Genomic DNA, 18,299 nt, shown 5'->3' with positions numbered 1-18,299 from the left:
AGCTGTTGACACATTTGAGGAGCAGAAAAAGTCATTCAGTTGGTGAATGAAAACATTTAACCAATCAAGTGTCTACAGCTATCTTTCATCATGTCCTCTCAGTATTCGTGAGCATACGCATTATTTAAAACATATTTTTGAAACAAAATCTGATCAAGATATGTTGTTGAGTAAAAGAAAAACAGCAGCACATTCTCTGCGAGCAAGCCAAAGGAAACTAGGATTAGAGGGTGCTCAAGCAACTTTTCAGTTTTTACACAAAGGTAGAAGGAAATGTAAAGTGCTTTTAAGAGTTTGTGAAACAATCAGCCTGAACTCTGCTTTGAATAGCAGCTGAGGAAGCTGTGCAGCCTTCACAGTTGTCAATGGCCAGCATATTTCTGTATCACAGGTTAGTCTCGGGTTTAGTTGTTGTTTAATTGTAAATAAAAACATAAATAAAAGCAGGTTCTTTACCAGTAGGCATAGTTTTTGTAGAAAGTAGTTCCTGGCTTCCTCCAGGCAGCATGCTCTTCATCCTTATGGCCTCTTCTGGATGGTTAAAGCGGAAAAAGGCTGACTTGCCAAAACACAAAATGCACCCTGTTGGAAGAGTAGACCATGAGCTCAGTGACGCTTTACCTGGTTATTATTTTCAGAGAAAAATGTTCACACCACCATAACTGAAAAGCTCTAACTTCAAATAGTCAACTATTTCCACTACATTTTTACGAAGAATCAGCCATTTGTGCATATGACTGTAGTTGGTCATTTTGTTTTACTCTGTATGTACTCTAAATAAATAGCAACAGTAAAGTCCAGGGAGTGGATCCCTCACCTGTGGTTCTCCCTAAGGTTTCTACCCTTTTCCCTGTTACAAGGGTTTTTTCCCTGGTAGTTTTTCCTTACCCTGGTCGAAGGTCTAAGGACAGAGGATGTTACCAACCCTATGAAGTCCTGTGAGACAAACTATGTTTTGTAAACTGTGGGCTATATAAATAAAGATTGATTGATTGATTGATTGAAAAGGAATGAGTCTGAACGAGAGTTGCATTAAAAAAAAACATGTCTCAGTATCTCAGTAAACATGTGTCCCTATATGTGGCCCTGTGATTCCGCCTATCGCCCTATGACCACAATAAAGCGGTAGATAATGGATGGATGGATCTTTACATATCTGTAAATATCTGTACACGTTCCTGCTGAATTCATGTTATTCATGTTGATCATTTTCATGTTCAGATACGATCAGTTGCATCATTCTGGACTGTGCTGCAAGAGTGGTGTCCGAGCGTCAATGGTTCTAGGAATTCAGCCAAGCACATGCGCAGAACGGGTCGAGTCTCCGGTACAGGTCAGGTAATGACACACACCACACCCATGATCCAACAATCAACTGCGTTTTTTGCGTCTTTTATTCTCTTTCTAATCTAATCGTTAAATCTTCACACCTATTACAAAAGAACAACAGTGGTAGCCCAGTGGTCAAGTGGGTGGACTTGTGTCAGAGTGGTCGTAGGATTGAATCCACCAGCTCCCAGGGTGTCAACATTATTTACCATGTTATTATTATTATTATTATTGTATAAAGCATTATGAGTATTAAGCATTAATAACACATAAAGCATATTGTATAAAGCATCAATAAGCTTGGACTGCATAAAATATTTCTATAAATAAATATATTGGGTGTGTGGTGGTAACCTTGACTGGGACAGCCACACATTTGCCCCGCATGCCACGATGTCTCACTCCAAGGTTTTCTCAGAAGTTGGCAGCCCTGCATTTTGACCTCAGTATATGGGATACGGGACAAGGGAAGTTCTATAAAGAGTGTGACACCACCAGTGTGATAACCCATTGTAGCTAAGCTAAGTAGCCAAGTTGCAAGCTAAAGGCAAACAGTATGCCTGATTCATGGCAGAGGGAGCTTGTGAGCTCTCAGATTCTTGGGCCGCCGCCCTTTCAATGAGTCAGAACCACTACAATGGTCTTCTTCGTTCTTTTTTATATTGAATTTACAATCCGCCTTATCAAAAAATGTGCAAATCTGGACTTTCAATCAAAACAAGAGGTAATAAATAAACTAAAGGAAAGCCAACGCCGGAGCTGAGAGGATTTAGACCTCAGGAAAGAACGTGTCAACAGAGTTACACAGATATCCTTGGAGAATGATTAGGTGCATGGACTTACAATATATAGACATATAAAGGTAAGAGATACACAATTTTCAATTTTGAATAAAAAAATTAATCAAATTTGACTGTATATTAATAAATATTATTTTGCTTTTCTTGCTATCATATTGTTGAATAGTATGGAATATTGGAATTGATTAAAGCATAATTAAAAGCTTTTAAAACAACTAAATGTTATCATTAAAGTCAAAATTTAAATATAAGCTTCACTTTTGGGTTCATATATTTGTGCATCCAATGAGTGACTTGATTTTGAGGAATACTTTCCTTCAATGTGAAATCAATAGTTTTCAGGAGATTTCATTCTTATAATACATTTTGTTTTCCAACAATTTTGCCTACTGCTGCTTTAAAAATGTTACACATCAGTTTCATATGTGATCATGCAAAGTCCTGTGCTCAGTTTGAAGACATTTGTAACCCACTATCCTTCTTAAAAAGTCCTCTTCTCCTTCAGTTATTAGTTTGTTTTTCATCTTCTTGAATAGCAGGCAGTGTATTGACTGTTGAACTGACCTTTACAAAACGGACTATACTCACTTGCAATTAAACAGGAAGAGAAATCAACTTTGGTTTGAAATATTTCCTGAGCGTCACACACCTCGGTTTCCTTTTCCAAGTTGTAGATATTCCACAGGGACTATAGTATATATTCCTTTAAAATCAAGCAAAATGTGTTCCTCATAAATCTGTTTCCTCCAAAGCATTTCATGATTGTCCTTTGAATGAAGCAAAGGCTAAAGTATTCCTGTCGAGCAGCTGCAACCTCCTTAAACATAGGCTGATCACCCAGCTTCAAATGACACTGGTGTTACTGCTGGCTTGGATCCCATGGCAAGGGAGTTGAGGGGGTGGAACTGTTGTGCTTTTTTTACAACAAGCATGTTACTGGGTGAACATTGTGTAGCTGGATTATGTGTTTTTTTTCCACTTTGCTTGCATTTGAGTGACTCAACAGCAGTGGTGGCCTGTCAATAGAGGGCGCTAGGGTGCTGAAGAAGATAGGAATCACATAAAATAATTTTACAAAAACATGAACATTTCAATAAATGAGCTATACAGTATACAGTCCATGAGTGCTGTGTGTAATCTGCGGTCAAGACACATATTTCCTGTTCCTCAGGGCCATAGACTCTCGTTAAAATGGTAATGAATGGTGCATGAGCAGTTTTTCTGATAATGATTAAGATAGGTTCAATAGGTTCATAAAGCAAGAGAGTATCAATTTGTTGTTAGATGATTGCAAATTAGATGACAGTTAGATTGCACCTTCATTAAAAAAAAATTATGTTTACATGAATCAAATTTTGTATGACGTAAAATAACTAAACAGGACACAAGATGTGTCCAGCAACCACATAAAGACAGGGGCAGCATACTAAAGGTCCCATTTTATGCAAAATCAACTTTTTTAATCATTTTAATACTAGACTCTGGAGACCCTACCAGTCGGAAAAGTGTGAAAAAAGATGACTCACTCATGTATTTGTGGTAAGAACAGGAGATAAAACACGCGATGTTGACTTCCGTGCTCACGGGGATGTCACAATGCGCAAAATTCCTAGAATTGTTGTCTTACGGAGCTCCGCTTTGTCCGTGAAACAAGCGAGAGTGCTGGCGAGGAAAACCGTAAGTCCTCAAAAAGTTCTATTCTTGGCTCCACAGTGCAGCACATGACAGCAATGTGCCTGCTAGCCTGCAAATGATTACTTTTCCAAATGCTAACTGCTGTTAGCTCTCAGTAGCCTTGATGTCATTTCCTGTTTTGTTTCCCTTTTTTTTAGTAGAGATACTACTAAACGCAGCATTATGGTATTTTGACCAAAGTATGTCACAGACATGTTCATTGGGACACCAGGTAACTTTAACATGGAGAAATAGGGTGTAATATGGGATCTTTAAGTAAAGTATTTATTAACTGACCAAGGATCAAGACGATCGAGAGCGATACAAACATAAAAAATGTTAGCAAACAAGCTAACGAACGTCGCCTCAAATGACTGCTGTCCGCTGCTACGAACCATAAACAGCGAACACGTATGACAGCGTGAGATCTGTGGCACTGGTCAAACTATGTGTACTTATCAGTTAGTGCTGGGACCGATTAAACGAGCACAATCCTCCATGTATTTTTAAAACAGTGAGCTTCGTGAGACGTGACTCGAAGATATTCCCTCCTCTCTTTGCTCAGTTTAAGTATGACGCATTGAAAATACATTGGAGAATAATTTTCCCACAAAATTTTTAACATGAGAGTCAATGGGAGAATGCTGGGCGATTCTCCACATCAATCCAATCGCCCCAAAGAGGCGGAACCATTTAAAACGTGACTTGAATTTGACGATTCTGATTGGGCAATGACAGATAATATGTCTAGAACACTGATAATAACCACTTTTGCTGGCAGAGACAGCTGAAAGGAATATTAATGCAAAGGATCTTTGGAATTGGTTAGGAAAAATATCTTTCTGCTCCTATATGCGTCGCCCAAATCACCCATACACCATCCGCCCATGCATGTCTTTATATATTTTTGTGAACATCACACTGGTTTGAAACAACATCATAGTTGCCACAGCATAGGCTCTGTGTGTGTGTCTCTCTCTGAGTGTGTGTGTGTGTGTCTCCCCCTCTCCCATGTGTCTCCTAACAACGATCCGTGTCAGCTGTTTTTTTCATTAAAATATCCCCCCCCCCCCCACACACACACGCGCACATTTTTTTATAACACATAGTGTGTGCGGTTGGACAGAGGGAAGTACGGTATTTAGGCTACCACTTGGGGGGCAGGCAGGTGCGGCCACAGAAACAAAAGACTGCAGCGCTCGCAGCCTGCCCAATACCAAAGACAAAAAAAAAGAGGTCAGGAGGTTTCTGGAGCTGGCCGGTGACTATAGGAGGTTCATTCCAGCTTTCTCAGAGCTGACCAGCCCCCTAATCAACCTGACCCGAAAGGGTGCCTCAGATCCAGTCCAGTGTACGGAGCCGTGTCAGCTGGCGTTTGAGAGGGTAAAGCGAGCCCTCTGTGCGAAGCCACTTTTAAACACTCCTAATTTTTCGCTCCCTTTCATCCTGCAGAATGATGCCCCAAACAGCATGGGTTAAACTCCAAACAACTACTAGGGAATTGTCTAAAATCTCAATATTTAACAGAGGAGTCATGGTTCACGACTGGCATCACAAACCCTGCTGCTGTATTTCAGTGTCAGACAGTGTCTGTGCTCTGTGTGTGTGTGTGTGTGTGTGTGTGTGTGTGTGTGTGTGTGTGTGTGTGTGTGTGTGTGTGTGTGTGCAAAATGAAGTCACCGCAGTTTCAAGCAGCTGTGCAGTGATGACTCCACCCACATTGAGTAGGTACTTTTTCCGTGCCGTGTCGTGCTGTGCTGAGGCAAGCTGGGACTATAGTGGAAAAGGGCCACAAGTGATAATAGCTGAAGATGGAGAGAGGTGAAGGATTGTTGACTGTAATGTTTTATTTTAAGAAGCTGAGTGAAGGAACCATTGATAAAACAAAAGTTTTATATTAAACTACCTGTGTCACAGCACAATTTATTGACAATGACTGGAAATTGCAATTGTTTGCCTTGGCTGTCAAAAAAACAGATGCTAATTGCTGAGACCTGTGCAAAGGAATTCCTTGACATCGTCAACGAGTGGAAAGTAAGTGGCAAATTAACCACTTTAGGCACCGATAGTGTCGATAATATGCTGGCAGCTGCCCGACAACTTCCATTTGAACACCTACCCTGTGTGCCTCTAACACTCAATTCATCATGACAAAATGTGAATGTCTGAGTTTCTCAGGTGGATTTTTTGTTGTTGTGATGTTAACACATGTTCTCGTTGTATACACGATGGCAGTAATCCATGTTGAGCCTTTGGGGTGCTGTGCCAATCTCAGCTGACATAGGGCGACAGGCGGGGTATACCCAGGACAATTGATTATTATAATAAGAAGAAGAAGAACAAGAAGAAGAACAATAAGAAACTTTATCCACACTAAGTAGTGAAGTAGTAAAATGAAAATATACATGAGAATGTAACAAAAAGGTTTCAAGACCACCAAAAAATGTAATGTAATGATGATGATTAAAAAAAAAAAAAAAAAAAAAATACTTAAAGGGAAATAATAATATTACTGCAGCTCAAAGGTCTCTGCGTCTCTGAGACTAGATACTACCTTGTGTCAGGCGATAGGGTTTGGTCATGGTGAGGCCATCCACAGAACACTGGTTTCCACATGGGTACAAGGTGATAATGCTTGCCTCCTTTTCAATGTAGCAATGCTGCGCTGCAATGCCAGGGCCCTGCAGAGGGATGTCTGACCCCTCACTGCCCAGTGTGGTTCTTCCTGCAAACAAGAGAAACATTTTATTTGTTTCACTTACTGGATTACTATTTCAACCTGTGAATCTTAGGTTAAGGTTCAAAGCCATAGAGCCAAAGTCACAAATTAAGACTCAAGAGACGTCCTTTGCTTGGCACAAAACTGACCTCTTACAACAGTGCAGACTCGTATACTTGTATTGTATTATTCATATTTATTATTATTATTATTATTATTATTTTATTTTATTTTTTTATTATTATTATTATTATTAGTAGTAGTAGTAGTAGTAGAAGTAGTAGTATGAGTAAGAACTTGATGGTAAGAAACATGAGTGAATCCAGGTCCAACTCTTAGTTCAACTTAGTGATTCTCAAACTTGGGTATAAAAAAATTGTGATGGTGGTGTGCTGTTGCTCATTGAACATGCTGGATATATTTAAATAGATCTTTTTGGTGAGAAATAATTGACTTTGAGAGATTTACTGTGGTGAGTGCTGTGTGTACAGACAGACACACTTTTTCAAGTGCACAGAAGTAGGGGGTACATGGCTGGAGATCAAATATCTGAAAGGGTATGGGACTGTGAAAAGTTTGAGAACCACTGGTGTAAAGTATTTGAATTACATATTTTGTGTTAAAAATGGGTGTATATACTGCCTTCTTCTCATCACCGTTTTAACTAGTCCATAGAGGGTGCTAGTGCGATGCCCCACATGAAGAAGATAGGAATCATTTAAAATAATTTATAAAAAACATGGAAAATTTAAATAAATGTGCTACACGTTGTACAGTCCATGACTACCTTGTGTAATCTGCACTCCTCACTGCTGCTGTGGAGCTGTGTGTGTTCACGATTGAATGAAGATGGACAAGGAAAAATGCAGAAGAACTGAATTGTGGCTGTACTTAGTAACAAAGACAGAGGCCGACAGAGTTCTCACTTATGCTATGTGAGTGGACTCATTAGCTAACAGACTATGCTAACGTGTTAGCATAAACATTAGCAAACTTCATTGTCACAAAAACAACAGCTGGATTATTTAGCTGCCGAAAGAGAGCAGGACATGAGAATAATTGGACACCTTGAGGAACAGACACAGTAGTTACTGTAGATGATGACATGATGCCAGCAACCTCTAATTACCCTTCTATCTTCTTATGGGGTGAGTTTTCATTAAAATCATTAATCTACGTTACGTTGGTGTTCATTCGAAGTCACATACAGAGATTAAAACATGTTTTGTCTTTTAATAATCCACAGTGCAGTGGGGTTGGGGGGCTCTGGGTCGCTGCGCGATGTGGCCTGTGGGGTCCTGTGGGACGGGGCTGGCCCCTGGTGGGGTGGTCTGCGTGTCGGGGGGTGGGGCGGTGTGTGCTGCGGTACCCCCGCTGCACCCGGGGGTGGGCTTGTGCGTTCTCAATCTCTGGGAGGGGCGTGCGAGTGACCGCCTCGCTCTGCGGGTCCTCGTGGGTGGAGATGGGGTGGAGCGTGGGCCTGGACTGGGCTGCCCCTGGACCTCTGTCCCCGCCTATGCTTGGGAGCTCTGCCCTGGACTGGCTTGGGGTCTTCCTGTCTTCTATCTTCGGGGGCTCCCTGGCTTGGCGTCCTACGTGGGCCTGCCCCTCCTGGGGATGGGGGGGCGTGTAGTCGGTCTCTGGTATGTGGTGGAGAGGCTCTGCCCTGGGGCGCTAGCGGGCTCTGGGTGCGGGAGGCCTGGGCCTCTTCGACCTGACTGGGTGTGGGGTGGCTCGGCCTCTGTCTGTAGCTTTGCCGACGTCTGCCCCCGTGGGCTGACCCTGTGTAGGGGGGCATACGCCCCGCACCCCTTCGGCTGGTCTTCTACAGGGTGGATGCGTGGCTATCCTGGGGGGCGGTGGCCGCGGGCTCCTCCGGCCCTGTGTGGCCGCTGGGTGCCCCGGGCGCCCCCAATCTCCCCACCTTCTCCCTTCCCTCGTCTGTCCACCCCCCATCCCCCTGTCCAGTCCGGTTGCCACGATGATAGAACAAATAAAGAAGAATAAAAATACTGCAGGCCAAGTATCAGAGACTTGCCCTGTGCACAGCAAATCTGCTTAACACCACAGGGCATGCAGTCAACCATACTACATGTCACAGTGCGTTTCAGATTGTTATGTGGCTGCTTTGTTATTAACTTGCTCCAGGGCCGGCCCAAACATTTATGGGGCCCGACGATGCATTTGATTTGTACCTCAATAAAGTGAATTAACTATAATATAGCAGTGTTATTTACTCCAAACCAGTGTCACTCTTGTTTTTGTTTGCATTACGGGGGAGTAAAATCACATGGCCTACTCTTAATTTGCACCTTCATAGACTGTGTGTGGTGATACTGGACTTGAATTGAAAAAAAAGTATATGATCAACAATATTTATATATATATATTTATGATGGTACAATATATATATTAAAGATATTATATTATTATATAATTATGATATATTATATATTCATATTTGTCCTCCCACACTCAATCACCGGGGGGGCCCAAGTGGCTACTTAGTTTGCTTATGCCTTGGGTCGGCTCTGGCTAGCTCAGTATTGTTGTTTTAAAATGCTGATGTGCTTGAATAATGTGTGAATGACGCAGCTTTGTGTATGAAGTATTGACTGTGATGCTAATGATTTAGCAACTAGCTGAGAGTTAGCACATCATCAGCTCATTCAGCTCAACAGACTGATCCATCCACACGACACCACAGAGCCACTTACATGTAGTTCAATTTATTTGATATTAGAAACATGTATCTATCTTTGATCGTTCTAACTGTTAAGTGTATATAGAACATTTTGTTTTTCATTTTTATGAAACAACAATAACAGATGATGGACATATGACTACACGAGTGTAAGGACAAAAATGATAACAGAATAAGCCCCCCCCTTCCTATATATTTTTCAAGTTATTTAAGTTCAAATGTTAAGAGGTTATTGTGTCCCGTATTGTATTGTATTGTATGTATATGCATGCATGTATGTATACGTCTCAATTTTTTGTATATGTATTGTTCTGTGTAGCAGTGTAGCTCACAAAATAGTATATGTGCTCCAGTTTCTGTGATGAGAAGTAGCTCATACAGAGAGGTGTAGTTTCACTTACAGCTTGACCAGGAGGGGGTTGTGCTACGTAAATGTGATGATTCTGTCTCTTGGATCCCAGAAGGTGTAAAGCTGTGAGGCTAAAGTTCTCTCTAAAGCAGTTTGAGGAGTGCCTACATTCAAATGACCACATCGTCTTCAAATATTATCTGATTTACATGTGTTTAGACATTGTTGGAAAGCTTAGAAATTACACTTTCCATCTGTAAATAACTCAATTTCAATCACTGGCTGCCATGCGATCAAAAATGAGCAAATTAATTCTCAAACTGCCCTTTAAAGTGGGGGAGATATTGTGGTTCAAAATGTTGAACCACAATGTCTCTTTAAAACCACACAAGAAATGATTCTAACCTTAACCTTAACCATAACCAGTCAATTCCTACTTAATAAAGTTCAGTCTCCTTAGGCTTTGTTCAACAAGAGTTATGCACTATTCTGGACAGAGATCTCAGCCCGTAGTGCTGTTATGTCTACTGGCATACTTTATTGTGTTTATCAAAATGTCATTGAATCAGTACCAACTGGACGTCGACATTTCTTAAAGAAACCTCTTATCCAGGATGCCTAAAACCCTCTTGGATGAGAGGTGAAATGTCTTCAAGAAATCTACAACTTTGACCTAGATGAATGAGAATCAAAACAGACAAATTAATTTACCTTCCAACAGTGGTAACAAAGTGATCGCTGTGCTCAGTCGGCCACTTCCCAGACTGACCAGGTGGGGACGCTCTGCCTGGACTTTCAAGGACTTGCCAGTCTCAATTAGGTCAAAAGGAGTGCTCTGTCAAAACAAAGTCTTATCATTCAGGAGGAGGACATATAGATTCAGTTTCTCACATAGGTTCTGTGCAAAATCCAGTGAAATTGTATAAAGGAAAGATGCATTCAAATTAAATCAGTGGATTCACTTCGACCCTCATCCTCAATTCTTAATTCATAATTGACTAAGAGACCTTGAAATAGCCTTGTGTACGTTATCATGCTAATATTTAACAGATTCAGACATGACATATGCTGTGAATAAAAAGTAAAACAGCTGATTCATCAGCAGGATGTTTACTGCTTCTTCTTAAATTGAATAAACAGTCTTACATTCTTTAAGAATTATGCCGCTCTTTAGTTCTATTAAAAAGCAAGGTGAACAAAGTACAGCGAGTAACCAGAGATTGAAAAGTTAGTTGGACTGACCTGTAGAAACTGGTGTGTCTGTCGTATATGTTCCAGTTTACTTCTGTTTATGTGGTCCATGTTGGCTGTTTTGTCAGAACTATCTAACACATGAAGGTCCTGAAGAAAACACACATGTGCATAGAGAGAGAGAGAGAGAGAGAGAGAGAGAGAGAGAGAGAGAGAGAGAGAGAGAGAGAGAGAGAGAGAGAGAGAATGAATGGGTGCACTGAGAAAATTGCTACAGTTGTGGTACAATGGGAGCTGTGCTTTCCTCAGAAACCCTTGTGCCCCAGTCAAATGCCCATGTGACCAAACCATTATACTGGATGATTGTTTCTCCAGAGCAAGCCAAAGAAACGGAACCATCAAGAAATTTGACGTTAATTTATACCAGTCTAACTGGAACTAAAAGCCTGATATTTTGTGAAAATGAGAGCAACCAAGCTTATTCTGCAGGTGTGTGGCATGTCATGAGCTGGATCACTGCTTCCTCTGACCACGATGATTCACTCTGACTCATGCACTCACAGGTCTTACAAACAATATTTCACAAACACAACAGCTGTTTGCAGACAGATGCTGCAGATTAGATCCAGCAGTCTGCTCATCGTGGTCACATCAAAAGAAAAATGACAAGCCCCTGAAAACCAGACATATACAGTACATATAATAAGTGGTCCAGATGACTTACCATAGTTTCAGTTCGCATCAAAGTCGTTCACTATCATATGGGTTGCTTTTCGTGGTAACACTACAATCTGTCTATTTGTCGACCATGAATGTAGACTGGTTGGTCGAACTCCCATGCACTCACCAGGACCCTGCTGAGAGTGTAGAGCTGGTCCACAGTTCCACGACCATGACAAAAACTACACTGCTCCTCCTTAGTCTGAACTTCGACTATTTGACGCACCCTCCTCTCCAGGACCCCCGAAAAGACCTTACCCGTTAGGCAGAGGAGTATGATCCCCCTGTAGTTGGAACACTTCTTCCTGAAGAGGGGGACCACCACCCCGGTCTGCCAATTCAGAGGAACTGTCCTTGATGGCCATGTGATGCTGCAGAGACGTGTCAACCAAGACAGTCCTACATTCAGAGGCTTAAGGAACTCTGGGTGGATCTCATCCACCCCTGGGACCTTGCCATTGAGGAGCTTTTAACCACCTCAGCAACCTCAGCCCCTCTGAGCCCCTAGACTCTGCACACTAAGGGAGACTGTACCTAAAAAGGTACGAATGCTTTGTCGCTCCAGTTGTACCCTATCAGGGTACAAGCACTGTACCTTTCAAATTTGTAACTGCTTGTTTGTACCTCTCAAGAAACATTTCTGCACCCATAGTGACAAAAATATACCTGTGCACACTGAGAAAGATACAGTGCGTGTACCCTGATAGGGTACAACTGGAGTGACAGCAAAAGGTACAGTCTCGTACTTCGATTTCTTAGTGTGTGCTTCCTCATTGGAAGGAGAGTTGGTGCGATTTAGGAGGTCTTCGAAGTATTCTCGACACCAACCCACAATGTCCCTAGTCCGATGATACGACTACAAAGTCGACCATTGACCTGTGGCCGAGGGTATCCTGGTGCCAAGTGCACATATGGACACAATTATGCTTGAGCATGGTGTGTTCCGCTCCTGTCTTGCAAGTTTAGCCCAGGCTGTAAAAGACAACAGGCATTCAAACTGCGTCTGATGTCACACCAGACTGCCTGGTGAAATAGTACATATATGACAATCACACCCAGTGTGTGTGGACCCAGTGACACAGAGAGCACTGTGCCTCTGTGGCATCCCTCTTTCGGCCGCTCAGACACAGGATGGGTAATGTGCCTCTGTCTGTGTGACTCGTGTAAAAACACACATGTGCTGTGCCCACAAGCCTAACTGAGTGAACATACGCACCCAGACTGGAGAATAGTTTTAATGCGTGCAAATGTGAGGACTTGTAAAGTAACCAGTCATTATGGGGCAGTTCTGGTCTCCAGAGTTGCTATGTGCTTCTGAAAATAGACACCACCAGCCACACAGTCTGGGTCACTACTTTTAAAGAGAAATAACTTCTGCTGACAACACTGACAAAACACACACTGACATGGACCCACTGTGAACAGAAACCTTCAAATTGATTAATAAGTAAAACAAAAATGTGTCTGCAAAGGGTGAAATCAATTTGATATAGAGAAGCAAAAAACTCTGCCAAACAGTCAGCACGTTCTCTGCTTCACTGACTGACAGACATAAAATTCTTACAATTCTTCTATTCATACAGAGTCCAGACACCAGTTTGATCTATTACTTTGTGTGAAGATTATTAATCCACAGAATCGTTTGCACATTATTGTTTGTCATACTGCTGGCTTTTTCATTCACCCGCTACGTTCCACTGCTATTTCCCTCCTCGCCAACCCCTTCTCCTCCATTCAGAGTTACAATCCCAACATGCAGCAGAGGGAGACCCGGGCATCAGCACTGCCCTCCAGAAGAAGCTCTTCCACTTTGAAGTGAGTGTTCTCTTTTTATTGCTGTTTCTTATTTATTCTGTCACTAAACTTTAGTTTCAAACTGTTCACGAAGAGTTGTTCACTGGCAAAGTTCCAATCCTCCTTATATTCACTGCCGCATGATTTCCATTGAGTGAAAGATCAGATGGACCACATGATGCAAAACAGTAAACAAAAACAAAACAGTGTATAAAGTGCAAAAACAATGTAAAAGTGCAAAACAGTGGAAAATACATACAGATGGTCCATATTTAAAGAGTCAAATTGTCCCAGGGGAGGAGCTGTTCCCAACGAGGGTTCTTCTCCTCTGGAGTTCTGTGATGATTTGTTTGTAAACAGTGTTACTGTCAGTTACTGTCTGGTATGACCATTGCGCATCTGGTCGTCCATAATTTCGATCCCACAATGCAGATCACCAACTGCATGAGATCCTTGATTCCTGGGTTTATTTTTTAATGATGACCGAATATATTATTGTTTTATAATTAATGTCCATTGTCCTATAGTTTTGTCCAGACTTCCTGTGCTCTATCAGTCTATTAACATGTGCTGTTGTGTCTCATCATCGCGGCAGTAAATCATAGGACATTGTTTTGTTATAACACAACAGCTCCAAGACACAACAGCCCTGACAGGAAGTCTGTTCAGAGAGAGAAGTCATCTCTGATCTGGATTGCTCTCTGATAAGTGTTTATTTTTAAATATCTTTTTTTTAAAAAAGCTTTCCTTATTATGTAAATGTTTATAGTTGATGAAACCTCCACATAAGGAATAATTGATTTTTTTGAAAATAGCTTTAGTCGGAAGGCCGTTAGAGTCGATGTTGAGGTGCTGATGCTGAAAAGGAAGTCACCATCTACAAGTTTATAATCCGGACCTTGTCTGGATCTTCCTCTCTTTTTCCTCAAGTGAGGGAGATAACCAACCCAGAGAACATTCCAACGAATGGCAACATATACATTAGCCCATCTCAATAGCCACTAATCCTCCGTACTCTTTAAACAGAAATTCTCTTTCGGTGCGCTCCCTGGTTGTTACCCAAACTAAGTTTACACATTGTTTATTCAATTGTATAATCATTTTGTTCGATGGAGGGAATATGTTGGCCAAGAAGAGCAGTTTGGATGGGGATGAAGGTTTTGATGATGTTAATTCTTGATTTATAATTGGTATATTTGTTTTCCCATTCCACCTCTTCTTTAACTTCACCCAATTTTTTCTCCCAGTTTCTTTCGCTGCACTCTGTTGCAGATGGACAAGCCAAAGATTTTGATTTCATCTTTGACTTTAATATGACTCTTCTTATTTTCTTCACCGATCCAAACTCCCTGTTTGGTTAAAACGTCCATCTCTAATTGATTATGATAATTGTGACGTCATCAGCGTAGGTCATGGCAGTGACTTGGGAGAGCGACCAACACATGTGCCAGATATAAGGCTGTCATAGTTAAAGGTACAATATGTAGTATTTATGGGTTTATATAACCCAAAATCCACTTTTTTATACATATTATGTGCTCCTGCATTGTCTAGTCGCTGTATAATAGTTTTTGTTTCATTTTCGTAGTGTTTCAAAAAGTCATGTTAAATAACATGACCGCGGACCGCGGTTGCATAGCCACTGTTAGCAGCGAGACGCCATGTTTCTACCGGAGCCTGTAAGGACAAACGCGAGAGAACAAATCAAGCGTCTCTTTACTTGTAGCGGAAGTCCCGCCTCCTCTCTCTCCGCTTCGTCTGCTACGGCCGTGGTAGCTCGCCCTCTCCCTCACCTCACGAACCTCATCTGCTGACACGGAGAAAGACGACGAGGACGACATTTGACCAGCTGCGGATACCGTAGCGCTCAGGGAAGGGAGGGGGTGAGCAGAGCAACAGGTCTTTGTTGTAAATTTCAGCCTCTCCTCTAGATGGCACTATAAACTACTTATTTCCCCTTTAAGTGTCTTAATTAAAGCCTGATGGCTAAAATATATAATGAAGCACTCAGGGCAGCCCTGAAAATAATCTGTTACATGTAACATTAACACATACATTAGATTTAAAAGCCGTAAGACCGTATAAAAGTCTTTTTTTCAATGTTTCTATATTATTTCTCTCAAAGTGCAGAGATTGGCCCACATTAGGCGACCTTTAACGGCACGTTTGTTCCTTTTTTTATAATATCATCAAGTATATCCTTTATTTTGTTCATTATTAATTTGGCTAAAATCTTGTAGTCAGTATTCACTAAAGTTAAGTGTCTGTAATTATGGATATCATAATCTCCTTTTTTATACTCATTCAGACCCTCATTATACATGGAAGTGAGAAGATCTATAACCTCATCCATGTATAACTGGTAGAACTCAGTGTCACCGTCAGGGCCAGGACTTTTACCCACGTTAAGTTGGTGAATCGCCTGCATGACTTCGTCTTTTCTAATTTCTCCCACGAGTTCTGAAAAGTTCAGAGAACTTTATGATATGTTTAGGAAGGTCATAAAAGTTTAGGGGAAAACTATCGTGTGGGTTTATCATCGAGACACTTCTCATTTAGCTTATAACTTATACAAGCTTTTATTTGTTTTTTTCTTTATCGTCTCCATCATCAACATCAGACTCTGGCGCTGTGGCGGCTCTTGAAGAAAATTTCAGGGCATTTTTTTCTGATAATAATTAAGGTGACCCATTCAATAGAACAAAAGCAAGACAGTATCAATTTATTGTTAGGTGATTAACAGAGTCCTTCTTATGTCCACTAGATAGCAACTTCATTTAAAAAAAATATTTATATGAATCTGATGTTGCACGATGTAAAATAGTTAAACGGGACACAAGATGTGTCCAGCAACCACATAAAGACCTTTACAACAAACATATGACAAGATAGTGCAGTCTAATTATTAATTAAGGGTAAAGGAAAGTGCAGAATTGGATCTTTAGATGTGTTGCTAAATGCTTCTTACAATACTTTATTACACAAAACAGTCTGATTGTCTGATTTGCGTGAAGTTTAACCAGCAGTTAAACCCTGAGCTATGCGAACATCAACAATGTTAGCAAACAAGCTAACGAACGTAGCCTCAAATGCTGTCTGATGTAAACCAGTAAATTGAATGTTCATGCCATGTTTATACTGGAGAATAAACCAGTAGAAAATGGATAGGAAAAATAATCTGCCAATGGGATAAGCAAATTAAAACAAGCTTACTGGAATTAAAACAAGCTTGTAAATCTGCAGGTACTTTCAAACTGTAATTAAACTAGACAAAAGTGGCCAAAATGTTAAGAAAGTTGCGCTTATAAATCAAAGGAATTTTCTTATGTAAGAAATGTTTACGTTTAGATTTTTTTTAATGTACGAGGCAACAATGATCACATGGTGTAGACAGAGTTAAAGGGAGTACAACTCTGACCAGATGTGGCCTCAGACAATTCAGAGAGAGAGAAAAAGATCAACAGGAAGCAGCTGATATTCACATTTTCTTTTCCCACCAAAGAGATGCACCACTTCCTTTGAAATGCCTCACCAATAAGTCTGGGAAGATTCTCAGTCAACAAAGTCATAGTCAGATTCGGGAGTTAGTTGTCGGCAACTGGACATGAGTTAAGTTATTTAACCTCTCATCCATAAGAGGAAACATCTTCAGTATAATTCAAACTAGTTCAGTTGCCTTTTACGATCTCAAATAAGATATTAAAAGTTACAGTCTCTCCACAATCATAAAGTTACTATCTCTTCACTAAGTAATACTCATGTTAAAGACAAAACATATTATTAACATGCAAATCACAACCACAACATAAACCCATTACATGAGGCAGCGTTTGGCATTTAATTTTTTTTTTTCTCACTCAGGCTCATGTGCACATCAAATTCCTGTTCAAGTAAAAACTTAATCAACCTGTAACTACACCAAACATCTGGGCCCCTGAGGCAGCGTGATCCCACTCACACAAACAGGTCCATTCACACATTCACAGCCCTTAATCTCTCTATCTCTCTCTGTGAATGTGACTATTATCAGTGTGTGACAATTAAATATGTAAATGTTTTCCCAAACAGAGCATATGAGTGAGAAAATGGGGTCATAATGGGCTGGTATGACCACAATAACGCCATCACTACCTTCTCTTCAACTGAAACACACTCACTGATCACTAATAAAAACATGTTTGTTTATTACCTGACGTGGATATAGAATCATCAGAGATGAAGCGTCCTACTAGCTCTTCATGAGAAAAGTCTCGAGATGGAAAGAAGCTCTCATCTGCTGTGGTACTGTTGACTTCCTACACTCATCTCTCTGCAGGAGCCACCCCTCTTTCCAGCCCTCTGTCTTTCTCCACAAATCATTCATTTTTTCCATTCATTTCAGTCTAACCACTCACTATGTTGCTCTATGATTCTCATCGTGTAGACAAAACATGGTAAAAGGAGTCATCATTGCGACATCTCTTCAGACTGGTTGAAGACAATGGAACAGTCAACACAACTTTTCTGCCAAATATTAATGAACAAACTGCAATCTGAGATATATGATATGACTAGCTTTACTTTGTCACAAACAGCTGATCTATAACAGATAGTTATCAAAACCAAAGGACACTTTTTTTCTTTGTCTTTCTGGAGCTGGAGTTTTTAGCCGGTTGGATACATTGTCAAGCCCCATATAATTAGTTCATCCTGGGTTTTGTTCTAACTCAGTGAGTCATGCTGATTTTGCCACTACTACAATAGTCAAAGGAGACAAAAAATAACTCCTTCGGGTTGATTAGCTCGTTCGGCAACAGCACAACAACTACGGGACTCCGTCTGCGTTGAACACAGCACTTCATTTCCAGTACTACAGGGTGATGCACAGCCTCTCTGGTTACAATGAGACTCTTTCGTGAAGGAGGGGGAAACGTAACCAAGCAACAACATGAAGCGTAACACACTCTCGCCGCGGCTTTCCAACATAACAACAACACGGCACACACACTTCTTGTTTCACTCACTGATGTAACACACACG

The 18,299-nt window shown here is 41.0% G+C and overlaps 1 protein-coding gene across 1 annotated transcript in view; it reads right to left on the bottom strand.

Annotated features, from left to right (window-relative positions):
- The window catches only part of LOC310942923 (pleckstrin homology-like domain family B member 1), a gene marked incomplete at its 5' end in the record, with an annotated part of 48,730 nt that extends 37,853 nt beyond the window's left edge, over positions 1-10,877 (bottom strand). Inside the window, 4 exons of the mRNA XM_083908392.1 lie at positions 457-582; positions 6,358-6,528; positions 10,287-10,410; positions 10,818-10,877. Of these exons, the coding sequence (XP_083764518.1) occupies positions 457-582; positions 6,358-6,528; positions 10,287-10,410; positions 10,818-10,877 (481 nt within the window). The remainder of the gene's footprint in view (positions 1-456; positions 583-6,357; positions 6,529-10,286; positions 10,411-10,817) is intronic.
- Positions 10,878-18,299: the final 7,422 nt, after the last annotated feature.

Source organism: Microchirus variegatus (genome assembly GCF_963457635.1).
Source record: "Microchirus variegatus genome assembly, chromosome: 22".
In the NCBI taxonomy this organism is placed as follows: Eukaryota; Metazoa; Chordata; class Actinopteri; order Pleuronectiformes; family Soleidae; genus Microchirus; species Microchirus variegatus.
The sequence above is the reverse complement of the archived record's forward strand: the minus strand, read 5'-3'. Positions and strand labels throughout refer to the sequence as shown.